The 22,185-nt window shown below is 36.3% G+C and overlaps 1 protein-coding gene across 4 annotated transcripts in view; it reads left to right on the top strand.

Annotated features, from left to right (window-relative positions):
• The window catches only part of LOC106135956 (uncharacterized), a 62,086-nt gene that overhangs the window by 14,408 nt on the left and 25,493 nt on the right, over positions 1-22,185 (top strand). For all 4 annotated transcript variants that reach the window (XM_060951248.1, XM_013336379.2, XM_060951247.1 and 1 more), the window contains exons 2-3: positions 6,044-6,916; positions 11,580-11,766. In XM_060951248.1, the coding sequence (XP_060807231.1) occupies positions 6,097-6,916; positions 11,580-11,766 (1,007 nt within the window). In that variant the 5' untranslated portion in view covers positions 6,044-6,096. The remainder of the gene's footprint in view (positions 1-6,043; positions 6,917-11,579; positions 11,767-22,185) is intronic.

Raw genomic sequence — 22,185 nt, 5'->3', positions numbered from 1 at the left:
ATGTCTGGATTTCTGGATTATGCAGAAATCTAGGTATTATTAGATAACTTTATCTTCTATAGGTATTATGTGTGCGTGATAGGCATTTTATTTTTTAAAAGGATAGCTATTAATAGAATTTGATTGGCTTCCCTTATGTTTCTTCAGCCTCTGTAGCATGGCACGCGTGACGCCATTTTTTATCGTGCGAAAAACTATCGCTGTTTCGCTTTTTTTTATAACGCGAAACGGGACAGCTATAGTTTTTCGCGCGGCAAAAACGGCATCGCGACTTTATTACGGGGGCAGGTCTACTGACCACTATTCATCAAGCAGTGACCTTACCTTTTGACTGTTGTACTAAGTTAATATGTTTATCCTTTATCCGTGTCTACGTCACCCAAGAAATCCATCCATCCATCCAAGAAATCCATCCAAGAAAGAGATGATGGGGTGCCACAGTCTGAATAACAAACGTTTCAATTAGTGATATGAATTTGTAATCATAGACTAAACTTTTTCCTTGCAAGACTCTTGGTACAGTCTACCCCGAAGGGCAAAAGACTTGGTTAAAATATGTATGTAAGTATGTTCAATTAGTCTTATCCAGGTCATGAGTATTTTTTCACGTTGATCTCTTAAATAAATTAAAAGAATCAGATTGTTTTACTATTGTTATAAAAAATTTCATCGTAAGTAAAAAAAACTAAAAAAAAAAACAAAAAAAAAATAAATAAAATAAATATATACGGGACAAATTACACTGATTGAGTTAGCCTCGAAGTAAGTTCGAAACTTGTGTTACGAGATACTAACTCAACGATACTATATTTTATAATAAATACTTATACAGATAAACATCCAAGACCCAGGACAATCAGAAAAAGTTCTTTTCTCATCATGCCTTGACCGGGATTCGAGGATAACCCGGGACCTCCGGTGTCACAGACAAGCGTACTACCGCTGAGCCACAGAGGCCGTCAAAACTGGCGAATGTTTTAACGTGAACAATCTGTTTCGATGAATTTATTGTGCAAACAATTATCATTCATAAATAAATTTTCGTAGCTCTTCATAAAACGTAATTAAAAATATAGAAAAGTCCATTAAAGCTTCTAGTCAGCACACAAAATTAAAACAATGAACAAACCAATCAATAGATAGCGCCAAATGGGAAAGGTATTTTCAATGTAAACAATATGCTATGATGGCAGAATATTAAATCTAAATCTTATTTTAATTATAAACCCAATTTCTAATGGCATTAAACGCAATTTTGTTTATCGGAAACAATGTCTTTAAAAAGACTAGCCTTCGCCCGCGAACTTCGTACGCGTGTAATAATAATCATTTTCGTTAACATATTCTTAGTTATTAATGACATATTTAGATAAAATTTAATGCTTACCAATAATTTAGTTAGACTTCCAACTCTGAGACTTTGAAAACGGCGAGTATTATTTTATGTTATAGAGTATTACGTAGACAATTATGCATGCAGACACACGTGTGTGAATCTAAAAACGTGTGTACGTTTCTAGAAAGCTTTATGATATAATTGAGGTCTTTGTTGATCTTTCGCCTGAAAATGTATAATATTTTTCTCGATTTACTACTACAATCTGTGCAGGAAGAGAAACAGGTAGCATACAGTTTATTTCATCTTTATTTCATTTTCAAAATTATGAAATGCGACGATTTCGACTGCTATTGAACCTTAAAAAGCCCAAATATTTTCAGCCAATAATAATCTTCATACAGACAAACATTTTTTATGTATACATATTGATTAAACACTGCCTGGCTGTGATCGATCACGCGTTATTCCGCCTGGAGATTAAGACCATCCATCTTGACTTTAACGTGTGAATTTGTTCTTTTGTAATCTCGACTCGTTAATCAAATCCCTGCAATTTTTTGAACAGTAATATATTTTTTTTAGATTCAAATCTCACTTTACTTACTAAGAAGTTATGTTGGGCAAATTGAAGTCATTAAAATTCAATAACCAATTTCAATATACATATTTATATCTACAAAACACTTCCGTTACTAAATGACGGTCATTCAGACCGATAGAAAGTACTAAGCGTAGAAAGTTGAAATGTCGTACGAAGGTTCCTTAGGGAGTGTAGGGGAGCACTAAAAGAGGATTTCCCGAAATACTCAACGGAACGGAAGGTAACGGTTTTTTTTTCGTTTCACGCAGTCGGAGCCGCGGGCGCTCTCTAGTCCTATAACCGCTTTAGTATTATTTTTTCATGTCTTTTCGTATACCCCTATTAATTAATATCACATATAAAATAATAATATAACATCAAACGTTTGAAATGGCAAGAAATGAACCGCTTACATTTCCTGAACTTGAACGGGACGATAAAAGGGAAACATCGCAATATGTTACTAAGATAGACTGTATAAGGGTACGAGTAACATCGATAAGGAGCAAAATGTATGTTGGAAAAACGTTTATATTTCCACCCAAATAAGTTAAAATGTTTATCCTTTACTCGTCTCTTACGACATCCACAAGAAAAAGATGTAGGGGTGCCACAGTCTGAATAACAAACGTTTCAATTAGTAATATTAATCTACCTTAAAGTTTTGTTTGTTCGTATGTTATAACGCGATAACTTCAAACCGGCTGATCTAATTTTGATAAAATTAGGTTGGTAAGATGATGTATAGAAAATGTGTAGATGTAATTCAAGAATTTCATTCAAAAGAAAAACTAGATACGTAAATTTCGCAATAATTTTCAGGACCATCTAGTATTTTTGTATATTTTTATTTGTCATCTGTGAATATTTGAACATCATAACGTTATTTTCTATTATTTTCTTTATCATTTTGTTTTAAACTAGCTTGTTAGTAACATAAACAAATTTCAATTATTCCTACAGCGATATATTTCTTCAAGTTAATTACATTACTTTCCAAAGAACTCATAAATAGATGTCTGATGGTACCTTAGCGACCTTAATCGAAAAGATGTGCAATAAACAAATTGATCGGCTCTTGAAACGCCCACGTTCGCCCACGAGAGACCATTGTTACGTGAATGACTGCCAATGTACTTTCTAATACAATGGGCAGCACTGTGAAGAATCTTGCGTTACATATATCCATAACTAGCTTTTACCTGCAACTCCGCTTGCGTGAATTTAGCGCCACTTAGAAAAGAATACAGGTTTTTCGCAAATTCCACGGAGACTTGGTACTTAAGTTTTTACAGCTATGAAAAGTATGTCCTTGTCCAGACTTTTAAACATATGCAAAATTTCGAGAACATTGGTGACTGTGCCGGTGAAGAAGTCGTGAAGAAAAAACAAACAAACAAGTAAACTTTCTTTCGTATTTATAGTATTGGTTCGTATATTACCCCGTCATTTGTCTTCGAGTAGGAATATCTCACTTCTTCCTGGCGTTAACTGTAACCTCTGAAGAGGAGCCCCTCTCTGGAGATGGGACATTTTTGCGCAAGCTTGTAATATCGCTGAATTTTAGGGTTTAAAAAAAAAACAATACAAAAATATAGTGAGAATCCTTATAATGTTTAGCCTAAAAAATCCTTACAATATACCTACAATAGCACAAGGAAGTTAATATTCAACAATAGTTCATATTGCAGCCATTGACACACGAATCTATACCTAACCCACGTGGTGTGTTCTGAATAGCTGGCCAATTACTTTGATGTGCGTGATTTCGGACCCACACTTCGGGAGAAGATAAATTAGATATCATTCGTCGGGCCAAGTTTAAAACTATAGCGAGATTGCACATTGAAAAAAAATATGGGAGTTTAATTGCTAATTGGAGTTAATTGATGATTTTAGTGACTAATCGAAACTTAAATGGATTATTTAGTACTGATCCATCCGTTTATTCCATAATTTAAGTGATTTTTAGGTCTTTTTGAAACTATTGAAATTACAAATGTGGGAGTTGTTATAACTCCTGCACGATTCTGCATAAAAAATTAAAGTCTGTAATAATAACCTAAGAAAAAAAGTATAAAACAGTATATATGAAATCGCTAGCTCTTATATATTTCATACTCAAATCTCTAGTGAGGAATAATGTCGCAATCACTATTGAGTGAAAACATACACCGCGGCAGCTACATGACTTGGAATGTTAACATATTATAGCTACATACATACATACATATAGTCACGTCTATATCCCTTGCGGGGTAGACAGAGCCAATAGTCCCGAAAAGACTGAATGGCCACATTCAGCTGCTCTGCTTAATGATGGAATTGAGATCCAAATAGTGACAGGTTGCAAGCCCATCGCCTAAAAAAAAGGATCGCAATTTTATAAGCCTATCCCTTAGTCGCCTTTTACGACATCCATGGGAAAGAGATGGAGTGGTCCTATTCTTTTTCGTATTGGTGCCGGGAACCACACGGCACTCAGAGGCGGCCTAACCTAACCTAACCTAACCTAACCACACATATTATAGCTATCTGTTATTAATATAATGATATTAATAAATTAAAGCTAGTCTTTAGTTTCTTGAGTTTTACAAGCCCTACTGTGTCATTTCTGACACTTAAGAAAAGAACCAACTTTCCCTCTGAATCTCTTATTAGAAAAAATGCCTTTTATATAAGCACATACTTACAAACATAGAATAACGTCTTTATGCCTTGCGGGGTAGAAGAAATCTGAATTAACAAACTCAAACCAAAAGCTTGAAATCGCTAGCTCTTATATGTTTCACCACTCAAATCTCTAGTGAGAAACAATGTCGCAATCTCCACCATTTGAGTGAAAACATACACCGCGGCAGCTACAAGTCTCTGGAATGCTAACGTATTATAGCTATCTGTAATTAATCGTCACCCCAACAGCTGTCCCTATAGGAATCTGTCCCAGAGTGAGCATAGCTTTCTTCGTGGTAGAGTGCGGTCTATCTGATAGATAACGCTTGTTTGGTCTAAGTGCGCAATAAGGGAGGATTTCTCTGAATTCCCGCGGGAACAAAAATGAACGAGATCTACCGATTAACGCGGGAGGAGCCGTGGGCATACTGTTGTTAATTTTCAATGTGAAATTTGACTGATTCACGCTGTTTTTTTATAGATTGGATAGTTGAATAGATAATTCCAGACAAAAAAATATGTGCATACTGCAACGCAGCCCTGGCTGAACTCTAGATATATATATAGTAAAGATAAATGACATTTCACATGCTTCCTTTGGCCTCTGAAAGAAAAAAATATTTTTGATTGAATTCATATAATTCACAAAAATATTAAGTTGGTCCATTCTGAGGTGACACAATATAAATACGTAGGTATTTAACGTTGTTTTCACCGAGTTGAATTGGACCATCCGGTCTCTAATAAAAGCAATATTTATTCCAAAAGTGTTTACGCTCGCCTCTACAAGTAAGTATATTAATGCTATTGACGTTCACTCTCTAAATACTTCGAATTCTTACACAAATAATAGCCCATCGTTACGAAATACTGAAAGGGAAACAAAAATATGCAAATTAATCATTTTATTTGATAATAATTATGACAACCAAGTCGAAACTAGTGAAATTATCGTGAAATGGTTCGAAAATAGCAAGGAATTTTCTTCTACCGGCGCGGCGGTGTCGTTAGCGCCACTGTGCATTTTTTAAATATTTCGGATACTTCGAATTCGTATGTCACAATGCGCTCTAAATTTTGTGCATTTTAACCGACTTCGTTTTTTTAAGTGTTTAGTAAACGATTACTCTACTACAATTACAAATCGATTTTGATGATTATTTTGTATGTGAAAATATGGTACTTTCTAGGTGCAAATTTATCAAGTCAAGAACTGATTGTGGTCACTCGGAAAAACGCAGGGGAACTCACCAAACGTAATAGGGATTGGTTTTAAAATAATTTCAATTATAAAACAAAAGAAAAGAGATACCTTAAGATAGCAAGTTTTAGCAGGCAAGATTAGGTATCCCTATTCTTTTTTAAAAGACAACCCCATGTATGCAGAATAAAAAGAAATTTTATTATTGTTTATATCATAGCGAAATTAATATATATATTTTTTGTTACAGGTAGTGTCACAGTGAAATGAGTGAAAGTATACAGTGAAGTGACAATAATAGTGATGGCAGTGAACAGTCCCGGTGGATACCCGCCCGTCTCCCCCAAGCCCCACACCCCAAAGAGTCCCAGACACTTCATATTTCCCCAGAAAAGTCCTTCAATCGCCTCCAGCACCTCTTCTTCAGGGTACTACACCCCCCAATCTGGCTGCAGCTACGACAAACACCACCAACCGCCTAAGTCGCCCATTGCCCATGGACACAGAAGCCCAATCAGTCCAAGGCACTTCAATTTCCCCCAAAACCCCTCAGGGCAATCCAGCCCTTGCAACTTCGACCGCAGTCACGGCCTGCACTACTCCGCATCATTAAAACACAGTCGCCGAGAGAAATCCAGGTCTCCCAAGCCGCCCCCGGTTCACATCCACACGAACCCTGGCTATGTCTCCCCGAACCGCACCAGAAAGTTATACGGCTCTACTTCCACAGCGAGCTCGCCAAGAATGGTGACCTCTCCGAGTATAGTTTCTAGTCACACTGATGATTCGATGGATGCCATGCCTGGTACTCCATCAGCTATAGTGCACGACGCTGACGATGAGGCGACGACGACATCATCACGCATTTGTCGGAAATCCACATCAGATTTAACTGATCTAACTGATGACACGCCTCACACTAGATCTACCAGCATTAGTAGACCGTGTTCTCCGATGCGTCGAGGGTCTATGAAGGGTGGTCTTGCGTACTTGGCCAGTAGAAGAGGCTCGCGGGAGTCCACGATGTCGAACTGCGACTCCGTAGAAGACATAGGCCCGTTGAATTTTCAGAACACGATGCGTGGAAGGCAAAGGAGGACGTCGAATTTTCTGGAATTACCAGGTGAGGGAATAAAAATAATATGTATTTTATGATGATTGTTGTAGTTAGACGAGCAATAGCAGAGAAAATTATTAGATAAGTTATTCGAATGACGTGTATAAATTACATCTTCGGAGAGTTAAATATTTTTTTCGAAATCCCTTAAAATCTTAAGAGTACCTACATCTTTTCAACTCTATAGAATCAAAGTATAAAAAAGACACTGACTGACTGATTGACTCACATATTTACACAATTCCAAAAAAACAGGGTTTTTTCAATTCACATAAGTATCATAAAATTGTCACGGTAACGGAAATTGACAAGAATATTAATTATACGCGGGTGGAGCCGCGTGCGTAGTCTTGTTTTTATATATTTTTTTATTAAAAATACAGTAAGTACAGCATTTCAATTATGGTTAATTGGAATCATTAAACGTTACCGCGAGCTGCGAAAATGAAATGTTATTTTCGTAAATTCATATTTTAATAAACCATAAATAAGTATAGTTTGAACTGTAAAAAAAGAGAAAAGCTTTTTTGTGATTCCTATGAGAACGGGAAAGACGGAAAATTGTAAATTCAAAAGTTCAAGAATGTGCAGATCGGACGAAAATGTTTATGAAATTTAGTAAACGATTAGAATATACATACATAAGTTACATTTACATAATTAAAGCGAAGCCCCAAGGCGCAGCTAGTTACCTATAAATAGAGCATAGCTTTTCATATTTTCTACAACGACGAGTTACCTTCTATCTCACTGCGCGCGTTTTAGTATCAATACGTCAATCTGTATTCACCTCGATGAATTCAGGATATTCCAAAGGCAAATCAGGTATCAACATGCATGATGTAGTGTGTATATGTTGTGATACAAGTGTAGTACCTACATGCTTTTTTTATGAGAGGAACTACTCAGACTATTCTTGGATTAACAAGGATAAGATATAAATTAAATAAAAATTTCTACTGCATTCTGTTTCAAACGAAATCCCTTTTGGATGTAGATAGACAAGTTAATTTTTATAAAGTTTTGTGTAGTTCATCTGGCTTATTCTGTAATGTAGAAGACTTTATGAGACTGGTATTGGTCAAATTTCAAAATTTACAGTTCTGTTTTATACTTTTTGCTACGCGGGTACGCAAAATCAGTTGAGCTTTAGAAAATAAATTTGCGTTCATCTGTCTCTACCCTTAGAAAAGATATAAACATGGAAAATACTTGCGGCACATATGACTTTTTATTTTTATTCCAAAGATGAACCATAATACTTTTTATACTAATTCATTATTTTTTATACTCAATGAAGAGCCCTAATGAAAGACTTGATTTTTCCTCACTATGTTACATATATTATGGTGAAAAAGAACCTTACCTGCATTAATTCTGCGAGATTTTCATGATAAAGCTCTTCTTTGTTGTAAAGAGTCTAGAAACGTGTATTGAGTAAACAATTTTAGAAAAAACCCTTTTTAAGAATAACAAGGAAAATGATTCGGAAATTGTTCAGTCGAGATATATGTATCTCGAATTTTTCTATCCCTTTTCAGGAAGTATTTTGACTTGGGCACTTTATTTCTATTATAACCGAAAATATTATTTACCCACATGATGGCGGGCTCATAAGGTGGGTACTGTATGTAGGGTGGGTACGGTATAGTAGACATTTATTATTTATTTTATTTATTTATTCAGAAAAACTTATATCTAATTACAGTATTTTTCCATTGCCAAACTGCTGAACAGTTTAACGGCAAATTTTAATTATAACATTTTTTATTTATTTTGCCTATTTCTACCCTTCACCACTAATTAACCTGTATCTTAAATAAATTGTAAGTTAATATCGCTCTTAATATTTACCAGCTAAATACATCTTCAATTTTTCTTACTTTTTATTTTACCTAAATCTATCCTTCACTAAACTGCTAACTCAATAAATATCGTCATATTATAAATACAGAAGCACCTCCGACTGTCCGTCTGTGACGTTATCACGCTGAAACCACTAACACTATTTTACAGATATATAATTCAGACATGGACCAAGCCTTGAGAATGAACATGGGCTATCCCCAATATACATATGTGGACAAAGTCAAGAAAAATCAAAATAAGTCAGACAAGGTCAAGATAAAAAATACAGCTAACGATATAACATCATTGATTAATCAAATTATTCCAGTCCATAAGCCATCTACGTTCCAAACTTTATACGATCCCTTCAGTCGTTCTGACGCGATCGAGAAACAAACATACACACATACTCACAACTTTCGCTTTTATAATATTAGTATAGATTAGGGACACAAAGACAGATAGTGCTTACGGAGTATGTTTTTAATGTGTTTTTTGGAAGCCGCTTTTGCTACTAATTCCGTAGGCAGCTCGTTAGTCCATGTAGGTACCAGCCAGCGCCTGGTGCGTCGGCCATACTTGTTTGTGACCTTGGGGACGAGCAGCTTACCTCCTCTTTTAGCTGCACGGGTTGGGTATGTGTGGACTTTCTTAATTTTATGTAATTCATTGCCGTATTGCTCTGTAAGAATTGCCGTTTTAACCATTGCTTGTACCGGCAGGATATTGCACAATTTAAATAATTTCTCATAGTCACCGTTCAAAGAATTCTTTACTGTTTTATTAATTAATAATTTTACCGTTCTAATTTGTAGACTTTTAATTTTATTTAAGTGTGTTTCTGCAGCAAGTCCGTACGCACCCAGCCCGTAGCCAATATTTGCGTCTACTAACGAGTAATACAACATATACATAATTTTTTTACTTACAAAATAGCTTAAGTTATTTAATTTACCCAATATACTTCGAAGTTTTTTACATACATCACTGGCATGGTGTTTCCATGTGAACGAGCTATCTATATTTAGTCCCAAATATTTAAAAGTTCTAACACATTCCAATGGTTTACAATTGCAGTTATTTTTATTGTTATGTAAGCATTCATAGCTGTGGCCTGTTATTATAATACGTGCGTCTTTATATTTATTACTGTGAGGGGAGTGTATGATCATGCATTTCGTTTTAGAGTGATTTATTATTAACCCGTTGTCATGTGCCCATCGTATAATGTTTTCAAAATCTTCTTGTATCACTTTAGTAACAATATCTACATTTGTCCCGCTATACGATAGGCAAGTGTCATCGGCATACATATAACAATTTGATTTTTGTATCACATTACTTAAACTATTTACATGTATTATGTAACCAACTGGGCCATAAATAGACCCAGTTGGTACACCGTATTTTATGTCTCCCAAATTACTTTCAGTATTTGCGATTTTTACCTTTAGCTTTCGATTCTCAAGATATTGCCTGAACCAATTATTTATAGGGCCTCGTATACCACATTCTTCCATAGACCGCAACAGGCCGTCGTGATCAAGGGTGTCAAATGCCTTTTTAAAGTCAATATAAATGACTACCGTTACTTTTCGATCATTTAATGCTTTGTTCACATCGTCGGTAAATTGTGCTAATGCTGTAGCAGTGCTTTTTCTTGGTCTAAACCCGTGCTGTACTTCATTCAATATTTTATTTTCATCTAAAAATAGTGTAATTTACATGTAAATATTTTATAGACTTGGAAACCTCACGAAAGAGGGTACGCGGTTACAAGCCTCTTTCAGAGGAAAACTTTGAGCTAAATCAACATTTTATTGATAATATAACTGAATAAACACCTTTCAATTCTATTTGTTTTGCCAAAAAGTTAGGGGAACTCTGAACAGATTTAAGAAAACACGCTTTGTATGAAGGTTGTTCGTAAATGAACAAATTTATTTAGCACTGGCAAACCCTTGTCACAGGTTTGGTGAAATCTTATTTATAGAACATACTATATCTTTTTATATAATAATATTAGTGTCAGGACAGACAGGACAATATAGTATTGATGATTATGATTTTTGATCAAAATCCTTTTGGCGTAAGTCCCGGTTGGTCGTCACCTTTCTGAAGAAGAAACCAGGGTCCATCTAAGAACCTAACCCATATTAAATCGTGGTTACATAATATCCAGTTGCCTGAAAGTGTCATCCAATAAATTTTCCTTACTATTAAAGCATCTTTTAGAAGTCAACTGTCACATAACTTAGAAAATAGTCATTAGTACTTACATAGCGCAAGAGAATTGACGGCCTCTGTGGCTCAGCGGTAGTACGCTTGTCTGTGACACCGGAGGTCCCGGGTTCGAATCCCGGCCAGGGCATGATGAGAAAAGAACTTTTTCTGATTGGCCTGGGTCTTGGATGTTTATCTATATAAGTATTTATTATAAAATATAGTATCGTTGAGTTAGTATCTCGTAACACAAGTCTCGAACTTACTTCGAGGCTAACTCAATCAGTGTAATTTGTCCCGTATATATTTATTATTTTATTAATCTAAAATATAACCACCTAAAAAAATAAAAATATAATGACACCCTTCCCGATCGAAAAGCAAAACGTCAAACAAAGCGAAACGTCTAATGAGCAACCTGCCTAGCTAGCTGATTGCCCATTACATAAAAACGTCTATCAAGGTAGGTTAGGTTAGGCCGCCGATCGTACCCTTTATTCTTTTCAAGACCGTCGACTCTTTCGACTACGTAAATAATAAGTTTGTAATGTATGTGTCAGTGGTTTATCAAAATACAAATTTTCATGTTAATTCCCAGTGGTGGAGCACTCCAGGCCTCGCGTCTGCTCCCTGCCGGAGAAGCCGTACAACCCTCGACTGTCAGACGACCTGTACCGACTGAGGACCTTCTCCATCACCACCAAAGGAGGCGTGGTGAACTGCGGCGACTCCATTTGCAACAGAAGAAGTCGCTCCAATACGTCTGTCAATTCAACTAATAGCAGGTAAAGGTTTTTTAACAATATTTTTTATTGGGCCATCTATTGGTCATTATTAAGAACTAATTTTGAATATTTAAGTAGGTATACATACATATCTTACTCGTAACAAAAGTGTAAGTGCAAGGGAAGTGTGAATGGGAGCGTTGGAGTTGGAAGGCCTAGACAAATTTACTACCTTGATCAAATGGGTATATTCTGGCAAAAGAGTCAAGATTACTCGAAACCAACGCGTTTGTAAGAAAGTTATAAATTTTGATGAAGCGGCAAACGTATGCTGGGACCGAAGTAAAAGATGTAGTCTGTGCCTACTTCTACAGGAATGGGACGTGATTTTTGACGTGATTCTAAAAGTAGTGGGTTGGTTCTGTCTGCAAGGGATATAGACGTGATTATATGTATGTATGTATATCACATTAATTACAATTGATCCACATTTATTATAATTTTCATGAATTTTTTTGAGTTTTATTAATCTTTAAAGTCCTCGATTTGATCCAGGCACGTTCGATATTTCCAAAATTAAATTTATAATTTTTGATATAAAACACTATTATGGTGTAAAGAAAAGTCATGTACTTACCTATTCCGGATCTGCTTTGAGATAAAGCAAAATTGTGGCTATTGTCTTGACTGCAAACCGTTTCTTTGACAACGATCACAAAAGCGGCGTAAACAATCTATATATATAAAACTCTTCCGTTACTGAGTGACTGACTGACAGACAACGCACAGTCGAAACTACTGGTCGTAGACAGCTGAAATTTGGAATGTAGGTTCCTTGGGATATGTAGGGGAGCACTAAGAAAGGATTTTTGGAAATTCAACCCCCAAGGGGGGGAAAAGGGGTAAAAACGTTTCTATGAAAAATCTTATTCCTTGGGTTTATAAACTTGAAACTTGGCATGAACACGTACATAGGCAAGTAAATATGTTTGACATTATAAGTTTTTTCAAACTACCCTCCAATCGTGATTTAGGGGGTGCGATTGGGTGACTGATTTATTAACGCACAGCCGAAACCGCTCGGTATAGGAGTCTGAGATTTTGAACAGAGGTTCCTTTAGTGACATAAGTGAGCACTAAGAAGGGATTTTTGAAATGTCAACCCCCAAGGGGGGGAAACGGGATAAACTGAGCCGGAGCTGCGGGAAAGTTCTAACGAGATACCGTGGCCCCAGAACGCAAAGGGCAACTGAAGGAACGAGGTGGGTTTTAGTCAGTAAAAGTCTGACACTCCCTTCCGTTCCACCCAGAGCGGGAGAGGTCATTTGATGATTTCCCATCCTTAAAAAAAAAGACTTTGTATGACAACTTTCAGTCGTCTCTTTAACATACATAATAACATACATAATTATGTACATACACGCATAACATTAATAACATCACGCCTTTAAATCCCTATTTTGTGTTAACACTACCCATACAAACAGCTAAAAGGAAACAAGTGAAGAGACGAAATTTGGCCGCATCCATTTTCACCTAAATTCTTAACGTTAATGAGATTTACTTTTTATTATCAGGTCAACCTAATAGCCTCACATGTACGTATAACTTCGTTAGAATTTTCTTTCAACTCCTAACCGTTGAGGAGTTGTACCTTCCATCATCAGCTCATTCACATGGGATGATGACTATCAGACGCAAATACTTAAACAGATCTATGAAATTGTCAAAAACGTAATTGCCTGTAAATTTGAGGTTTGCCCTTGATTTCCCTGGAATACCATCATCAGATCCTGACTAGGTAACAACGGGACCAACTTGAAAGTATACTCTACCGAACAAAAAAAGAATCACGTAAATCGGTCCATAAATCTCGGCGTAATCGGTATGCATAAATAAAACACCCGAATTTTAATATAAAAGCGAAAAACACTCACTTAGGAATCACGAAATCTCAAAATCTACTGAGCCAATAAAGATGAAATTTGACAGGAACGTAGATTTTAATTAGGAGGGATACATTAAGAAAGAATTTTTTGGAAATTAAATTCCTAAGGGGGTAAAATGGGAGAAATTTTATGGCGTATCCTTATAATCTAAAATAAATTTGCGCGGGCGAAGCCGCGGGCAAAAGCTAGTGGTAAATATAAAGGATAAATATATGTTCTATTTTTATATAATTGCAATCAGATAAGCGTTATTATAATTCTGCCTTAACTATGCACTTAAGCAGAAAATTATCAAAGTAACATAAAGAAAAGTAAGATAAAGTAAAACCTATACATATTGACTAACTTTCGCGTTGATAAAATTTGTTTACTGTACATATTATGAATTGATGACATTTTTATTTCTTTATTTAGGGACTTTTATACATTATGTACATGACAGTCCTATATTATATAAGAGTAGGTACATACTAAGCTTAAAACTATTACACTTTTAGAGAGATACCTACATTTCTGCTATAATACATTATTACTAGATCTTAACCTTAAGACACTTCAGTACAAACTCTAACACATTCCTGCCTTGTTGGGATGTCGGGAATTGATGACATAAAACCATCGAAATCGGAATGTACGGTGGTTGAGAAGTCGTGTGGTTCCCAGCAGTTGCCAGCACAGCGTTCGTTCATCTAGTACAGCTTTTACTATGATCCAATATGAATTAGGTTCTCATGTAGAGAAAGGAGCTCAGATAGGACACGTAAAAACATACATACATTCATACATACAGTGGGTTGCCAAATTAATAGGGACAGTCACATTTTTTATCATATTTTTTCTTCAGGCGCGTTTGACTGCTATTTCAAGTGGTGTAAGTGGTCCTGGAATGTATTTTTATGTTCACAGCACCTCTACAGATCAACTTGAAAGTAAATTTCAAGTGTTATGGGATTTGTTTATTTTGTAAAAATATTTTATTATCGGGAGAGACGCGCAGTCCTTCACACGTGTAAAAGTAAAATAAGTAACTAATTATTTTAAAAAGTTATTTTGTGATTTTGTGAAATTATTATTGACTGCAAGTAAGTATTACTTTATTTTTATTAAATCTTAAGTATTTTGGGGCTGATTTTAGGACGAAATTAATTAATTTTTTATTTTTACAGCTTTCACTATGGGTCGAGGGGTAGATTTGTCTCCAAGAAAAAAATCTGAGGTTAAAACCCTTCTTTTGCACACAAGTCATTCTCAGAGGAAGATAGCAGAACTGGCTGGTGTTTCTAAGTCGGTAGTAAATAAAATAAAAATAAATCTGGATCAAGATCAGCCACTTTTGCCCAAAAGAAAAGGCAAATGCGGAAGAAAACGGATTACGACACCACGGTCCGATAGGAAAATCAGGGATATGTGTTTGCAAAACAGGAAGGAAAGTGCTGGATTGTTAACCCAGATGGTACAGGAGTCTGGAATACAAGTTTCGAAGAGAACTGTACAGCGTAGGTTGGCAGAGGAAGGCCTGACCGGACATCGCCCAGCTAAAAAACCGCGACTGACAGAGGCGATGAAGAAGAAACGACTTGCTTGGGCTCGTGAACACCGTCTGATGAGTGTTGAAGACTGGAGCAAGGTCAGTTTTAATGTCAATTGATAATTTATATTAATATTATGGTATATTATCTAAAAAGATTTTCATATAAGTTATAAATATTTTTTTTCAGGTGTGTTTCTCAGACGAATCAACATTTGAGATTCTTGCCGACAAAAGCAACTTTGTCAGGCGGCGCCCAGGCGAGAAATTTCACCCTGACTGCATTGTGGAACGCGTTAAACACCCTGTTAAAATAATGGTATGGTCTGTCATAAGTGCTAAAGGGGTTGGGCGTCTCTACATTGTCCAGGGAACCATGAGACAGGACCAATACAGGCAGGTCCTAGAAACTCGCTTGTTGCCGCAACTCCGGGAATGGTTCTCAGAGGGGGAGGAATTCATGTTCATGCATGACTCAGCACCATGCCATAAAGCAAGGAGTGTAACAAAATTTTTAGCAGACCACAATATACCAGTTTTACCTTGGCCTGGCAATTCTCCAGACATGAACCCCATCGAAAACTTATGGGAAATTACCAAGGCGGAAATTGCCAAGGAAGTGATAACCACCAAGGTAAAACTGATCGAAAAATTAATAAATGTGTGGCACCACAACCCTAAAATAAAGGAAAGTGCCAAACAGTGCATAGAAAGTATGCCGAGGCGGATCGAAGCACTCATTCAGGCTAAAGGAAATGTGACAAAATATTAGCAATATCTCATTGCCATTTTCGTAATACCTGCTAATATTTTCTAATTACCCAAAGACTGTTATTTTTTTGTTTAAACTACTTGTAAGATGTGTGTCTAATATTATTAAATATAATTATAACTCAAAACAACGTTTTTAATTAGTTATGGACCAATAAAGTGTAAAAAAACAATATTTTTCGACTGTCCCTATTAATTTGGCAACCCACTGTACATATGGTCACGTCTATATCCCTTGCGGGGTAGACAGAGCCAACAGTCTTGAAAAGACTGAATGGCCACATTCAGCTATTTGGCTTAATGATAGAATTCAGATTCAAATAGTGACAGGTTGCTAGCCCATCGCCTAAAAGAGGAATCCCAATTTTCAAGACTGTTGGCTCTGTCTACCCCGCAAGGGATATAGACGTGACCATATGTATGTATGTATCAAGGATGATAGTTAAAAGAGCGCATCCTGCAACTAGTCTCGCTTCAACTCGGTTGCATCAGGTCAGCCCATTTGACCTTGATGCCGATATAAAGAGATCATTACTAACTTGTCATAGTTATTGTGTCATGAATAAAGATGTCGTCACAGGGGTCACCGCTTTGAATACGACCCTTGAATACGACAAAGATCTTCAAGTCATAGATTACAAGTCGAAGTGATGCTGCTTTCATTGTTTGCAAACCATAGTTAGTACATCGGTACATAAAACAAAGAGAGTATAGAACAATCTTCTTGTGTTCACACCTTTTTTTTACTACATTTAAATCTATCTTGGAAAGGTTGTAGTAGGAAGGCGTGGACAGATGTATCTTAATTAAATTACAAAGATCTAATCTAAAAGTCCATTAAGAGTTCCCATATTTGCCCAACTTGCACGAGAAGATTTATGAATGTGGATAGCGAAAGAAGTATTCAGGGAGGGCCGCGTGGTTCCCGGAAAAAAGAATAGGACTACACCATCTCTTTCCCATGGATGTCGTAAAAGGCAACTAAGAGATAGGCTTATAAACTTGGGATTCTTTTTTAAGGCAACGGGCTAGCGACCTGCCACTATTTAAATCTCAATTCTATCATTAAGTCAAACAGATGGACGTGGCCTTTCAGTCTTTTCGAGACTGTTGGCTCTGTCTACCACGCAAGGGATATACTCGTAAACCTGTATGTATGTATGTATTCAGGCATCGTGGTAAGTGGAAAGGTGTAGTCTCCGCCTATCCGCCCGTCGAAAGCCAGTAGCAAACGGTTTTGAAACTAATAAATGTATCTACCAAGTAATAAAAATAATAAATTTGAAAACTTTTTAAAACATATTAATATTAATTTCACTAACATAACAACATATGACTTACTTGACTTAAGGTCCTATGTCCCCTAGCTGGGGCAGAGGGCATCCACAGTGCGTCGCCATCCCGCTCGGTCTTGAGCTTCGCGTTTTATTTCGCTCCAAGTCTTCCATTTCGCTCCAAGTCTTCCGACTAACTAACATAACAACATATAAATGAGCATAAATATAATTTGACATGGTATGCAACATCTATGTTTTTTGTATTTTATGATGACACCTTGTTATCTGGACTCAGTTGACGAACTATAGCGACCCGCCCGATCCTCGGTTTCTATTGTTTAGTAGATTAATTGTTGCTATTGTATGCCTTACCTCAGACTTAGCTAAGTATTAAAGAATTACTTGGCTATTGAAGACAAGGTTCTTAAAACCAGGCAACTATTCTACTTGCCCCTGGCTATAGTCTCATAGATACATCCTTACCACTCTAGAGAAAAGCCCGGGGTTCGCCCTTGACCAGAGATACATACATTTAATCTCGTCTTTACCGCTCACGGGGTAGACAGAGCCGACGATCTCACAAAGACTGAAAGGCTACATTCAGCTGTCGGCTTAAAAATGGAAATGAGATTCAAATAGTGACAGGTTGCTAGCCTATCGCCTAAAAGAGGAATCCCAAGTTTAATATGCTATCCCTTAGTCGCCTTTTACAACATCCATGGAAAATGACAACACATAATTAAACCATCCAACTGGACGTAGCCTACGTTAGTTGTTAGACTACGTTTAATTGAATGGTTTAATGATGTATTTAGTAATTATGTCTTGGTCTCGAGACTCAAACAACCAGAGCCAGCGGCTCTAGATGTCTACTCCGTAAAGGAAAGAGACATAATATATATATGATACGAAGATGAATATATGGCCGAAGATTAACAAAGTCAGAGCGGGTAATCAGTCGGCAGGATATCAGCAGACGACACAATAGAAACCGCAGACCTCTGACTTATGTACTTAAGAGACTGTTATTGTAGTGAGAGGTATGTTTAGGTAAGATTAATATGTATTGTGTTGTGAAGCTCGGTCGATAATTGCTCTCAGCAAAAACTTTAGTAGATTCTGTTCGTAATTGAAGGTGATCCCGTGGCAATCCATATATACCCATACAAGCATAATGTGGCTACACCACTAATGTCACACACCAACTGTCAATCATAGCGAAGAAAATTACATGCTCAGCCAATAGTAGCGAAGAGTCTAAATCGCGATTGCAAAAATTTCACGGATTGGAGCATAAATACAACCTCCGACTCAGCACCTTCGGAGCCGCGGTTCCCTAGGCATAACACCTAGCCTGGCGGGAGAACTTTTATTTAATGGCGGTCGAGCCCGAATCATCGCTCCCACTGTAATATAATAACGACTATACCCCTAACAGGGTAGACAGCAAAAGACTGAAAGCGCCACGTGTAATTGAGATTCAAATAGTGCTAGTCGTCCAGAAAAGAAGAATCCTAAGTTTTTCGACCTTTACTTTGATTGACTTTTACAATCTGTACGGCAAGAGGCTTGCTACCAGACCGTATGGAAGCCATCATAATGCGGTGAAGTAAAAATTGAAATTCATATAAATTTTAACACAAAAAGGTCTAGACGATCGTTTACGTTCGTCTGGACCCTTCTCTATTGTGTACCAAATCGTTGTGAGTGCCTTTGGTAAGACAAATGGAGCTACAACCGCATTTAATATCACGAAGCTCAGAAACAGTATAGTTTTGTTTGTTTGTAATAGAATGACCACAGAATGAAGTAAGTTTATACACGAAGGAATAGTTTTGTTAATTATTTTAGATATAAATTACTCTCATTTCATACATGGATATAAAATCGCATCTTTGTCTCTTGCGAAGTAGACAGAGCCAACAGTCTTAAAAAGACTGAAAGACCACGTTCAGCTTTGATGGATTAATGATGGAATTGAGATTCAAACAGTAGCAGGTCGCTAGACCATCGCCTACATGAAAAATCTCAAGTTCAAATTAGGCATTTCTTTTGTCCTCTTTTACGACATCCATGGGAAAGCTATGGAATGGTCTTATTCTTAAGTACCGGGAACCACACGTCACCAAATAAAACGTATATATTTTTAAAGACTATCTGTGGAACGTCTAGCCACAGTAGTTAAATAACTCTAATTTCAACAAACAATATGACTGTCGCTTGCTTCCTTACAAGCGCGCTCTATGCCAAAACTTAAATATTTACTCTAAACACAGGACCCATCTGTGGTGTTATCGAGGTAAGCCCAGAAGTGTTGCCAAACTATCGATAGTTTTACTATCGATAGCTGACCTCCGCAAATCATTTTTAATATCGTTAGGAATTATAGAACATTGGTATTACTGACAAATTAAAAAAAAAAACACAAATGAAATGAATGATGAAGACGCTCCACTTAAATCCACCGACAAGAGTTAGCTCTTTTATACAATTGACACCTTACTGTCATAAGTATCTAAAATATCTATTGTCTACATTATATTTTAAAGCAAGTAATGCTAAAAATAGTATCGTTTGTCTTATTATAACCATGATACGGTTCGATACTATGTATTGTATTGTTCTTTAGCAATAGAATTGCAGCAAAACCAGTTATGGATTCTGCGGTCACTATTGATGGATATATCGATACTATTTCTTTTACCTGACTATAGAGCGGCAACACTACTTCTTTGAAGAAAGGTCGGCGAAGTTGCCTGACTGATTTGTTGGCCCCATCTCCCGTAGAGTAACAAGTTGGCATGTTTGTTTACACAGAGCAAGTTAAGACGGTCTTCACGCGGCCACCGGTAACTGCTCTGTGAATTAAACTTCTAAGTGTCTTAAGAGTCGCCTGCAAAGGTCAATTTTTGTACAACGTACAATTATTTTTAAAAGGTATTTCTTATTTTTTTTATATGAAATAAAACACTACTTATATAAACATTCCTATCAAAATTTAATAACACCAAAATAAGTATTCTGATTGATACATCAGTTAACCTTAAAATTTATGTTAAACCTACTCTTATATCACTGATTGACTGATTAATAAATTATATTTTATAGAAAATGTAAGGGAATTAATGAGGAGATGGTGATATTTCCTGGAAAAAAAGACTTATTTACTCGGGCGAATCTGCGGTAAGCCCGCAGTCCCTCCGAATGTTATAATTATCAATAAATTTAAGGTACCTTCAATGACTCTGATTTAAAAAAATGTTTGTAATAAATAAGCAGTTAGAAATTATTCAAATTTATTTCCCTTTTTATCCGAATTAAAAGATCTCGCTCAAGTGAATATATTATCTAATACCTTTTAATTAGAAATACCCAATTAATTTTAGAGATTTTCATGAAAACAAATTCTTCGAACCTTATAAGAATAAATAGGTACTCAATTTACTCCCATAATGAAGTCATTTAGTACAATAATTAATCTTTTCCACCGAAGAAGCCATAGATAATACAGATGACATAGCATTCCTTACGGTGTAAATGGGGCGAGCCGTCCCCATTCCCCGAATTGGGGCGTGATATTTTTAGGGACCCGCAACTTAGTAACCGGAGACCAAATAATTAAATTAATTATATCCGTTCTGTCGACAGCCCTAATGGATGCTTATAAATTTGCTTTTAACGGCTAAAGTTCTGCGGTCATTGGATTATGTACTCACTTTATTACGTTTAGTACTAATCACGCCGATTAAGTACAACGTACAAAATAAGTTGCTGACCAAGACTCTTATGCTGAAGAAAATATCATGATATGACCTGCAAATTCTGGCAACTTGTTGTAACTTAAGCTTGATGAGTTTGTTTCAAGGTTTCGCTTTATGTGTAAACCTAGGAGTTGTGGGCACAGCTAGTAATATATTAAAAAGATGTTGTCTGACATAACAACGACAGAGACATAACAAAGTCCAACCCGCTGGGTCAAAAGATTTGAAATTGTGTACATAGGTTTGTCCTTACGTGGTTTAAGGTCAATCTGTACGCGAAAGGAGTCACAGGCGTAGCCTTATAATATTCCAATATCTATAGACGGAACCCTCTTATATTATGAATGCATATCCTAATTTCTTTAACAAATAAACAGTGAATGAGCCGTGTCGTGTCAGCCGATTATGGAAATATCTTCCGGTACACTGATGCGAATTACATTATTTGACTATGGAGACGTAATGTAGGCCCTTTTAACAGAATTAAGAACATGGAAATATGTCCCTTCTCTTCGTAAATATAATGATGTTTTAACAACATTTCATGAATTGTTGGGAAATAGTGTACGAGTAAGTATGAAGGTACGTTAACTCTTTCATGCAAAACTTTTGAACTTGAAATTCCAAGAATTTGAAAATTGATATTAATTTTTAGAGACATTAACGCATAGCCCAATTCACTGAATTTAGACATTTTTCGCATGTAGGAAAGTTTTCTATAAGGTCTAAAAGTGCACTTATGAGGAGATTTGAAATTCTCCTTGGGACGGGAATTAATTTTTCGTGAGCACTCTCTTATATATTTTTAACATCAGAATTACACGCAGTCATAACCACGGGTGATCGTAAAGAATAAAAATACAAAGTAATCAAATAGCCCCCGCCTTGTTACATGCTTTAAAACGCTTCAAATTATTACTTATATCCAAATTGCTCCACCATTCAACTAACATCTTGATTACCCTTAATAGAGGCCAACAACCTATGCAAATGCTTCGTAAGACACCCCCGAATAATGGAGGGGATGCAAGTGGGTCAAGTCACATGTAGTGATCACCCTTGATAGTCTAATATCGATAAAAATACACCTTAATCGAATCTTAATTTTCAAGTCAGTCTATAAGTGAATTTTGTTTGTTTTCATGGAAATCGTTAATCGTTGGAAGTGAAACATACCTTGATGAAATCGGGGA

Source organism: Amyelois transitella, chromosome 24, assembly GCF_032362555.1.
Source record: "Amyelois transitella isolate CPQ chromosome 24, ilAmyTran1.1, whole genome shotgun sequence".
NCBI classification, from domain to species: Eukaryota; Metazoa; Arthropoda; class Insecta; order Lepidoptera; family Pyralidae; genus Amyelois; species Amyelois transitella.
This window is presented reverse-complemented; position numbering and strand designations above follow the sequence as displayed.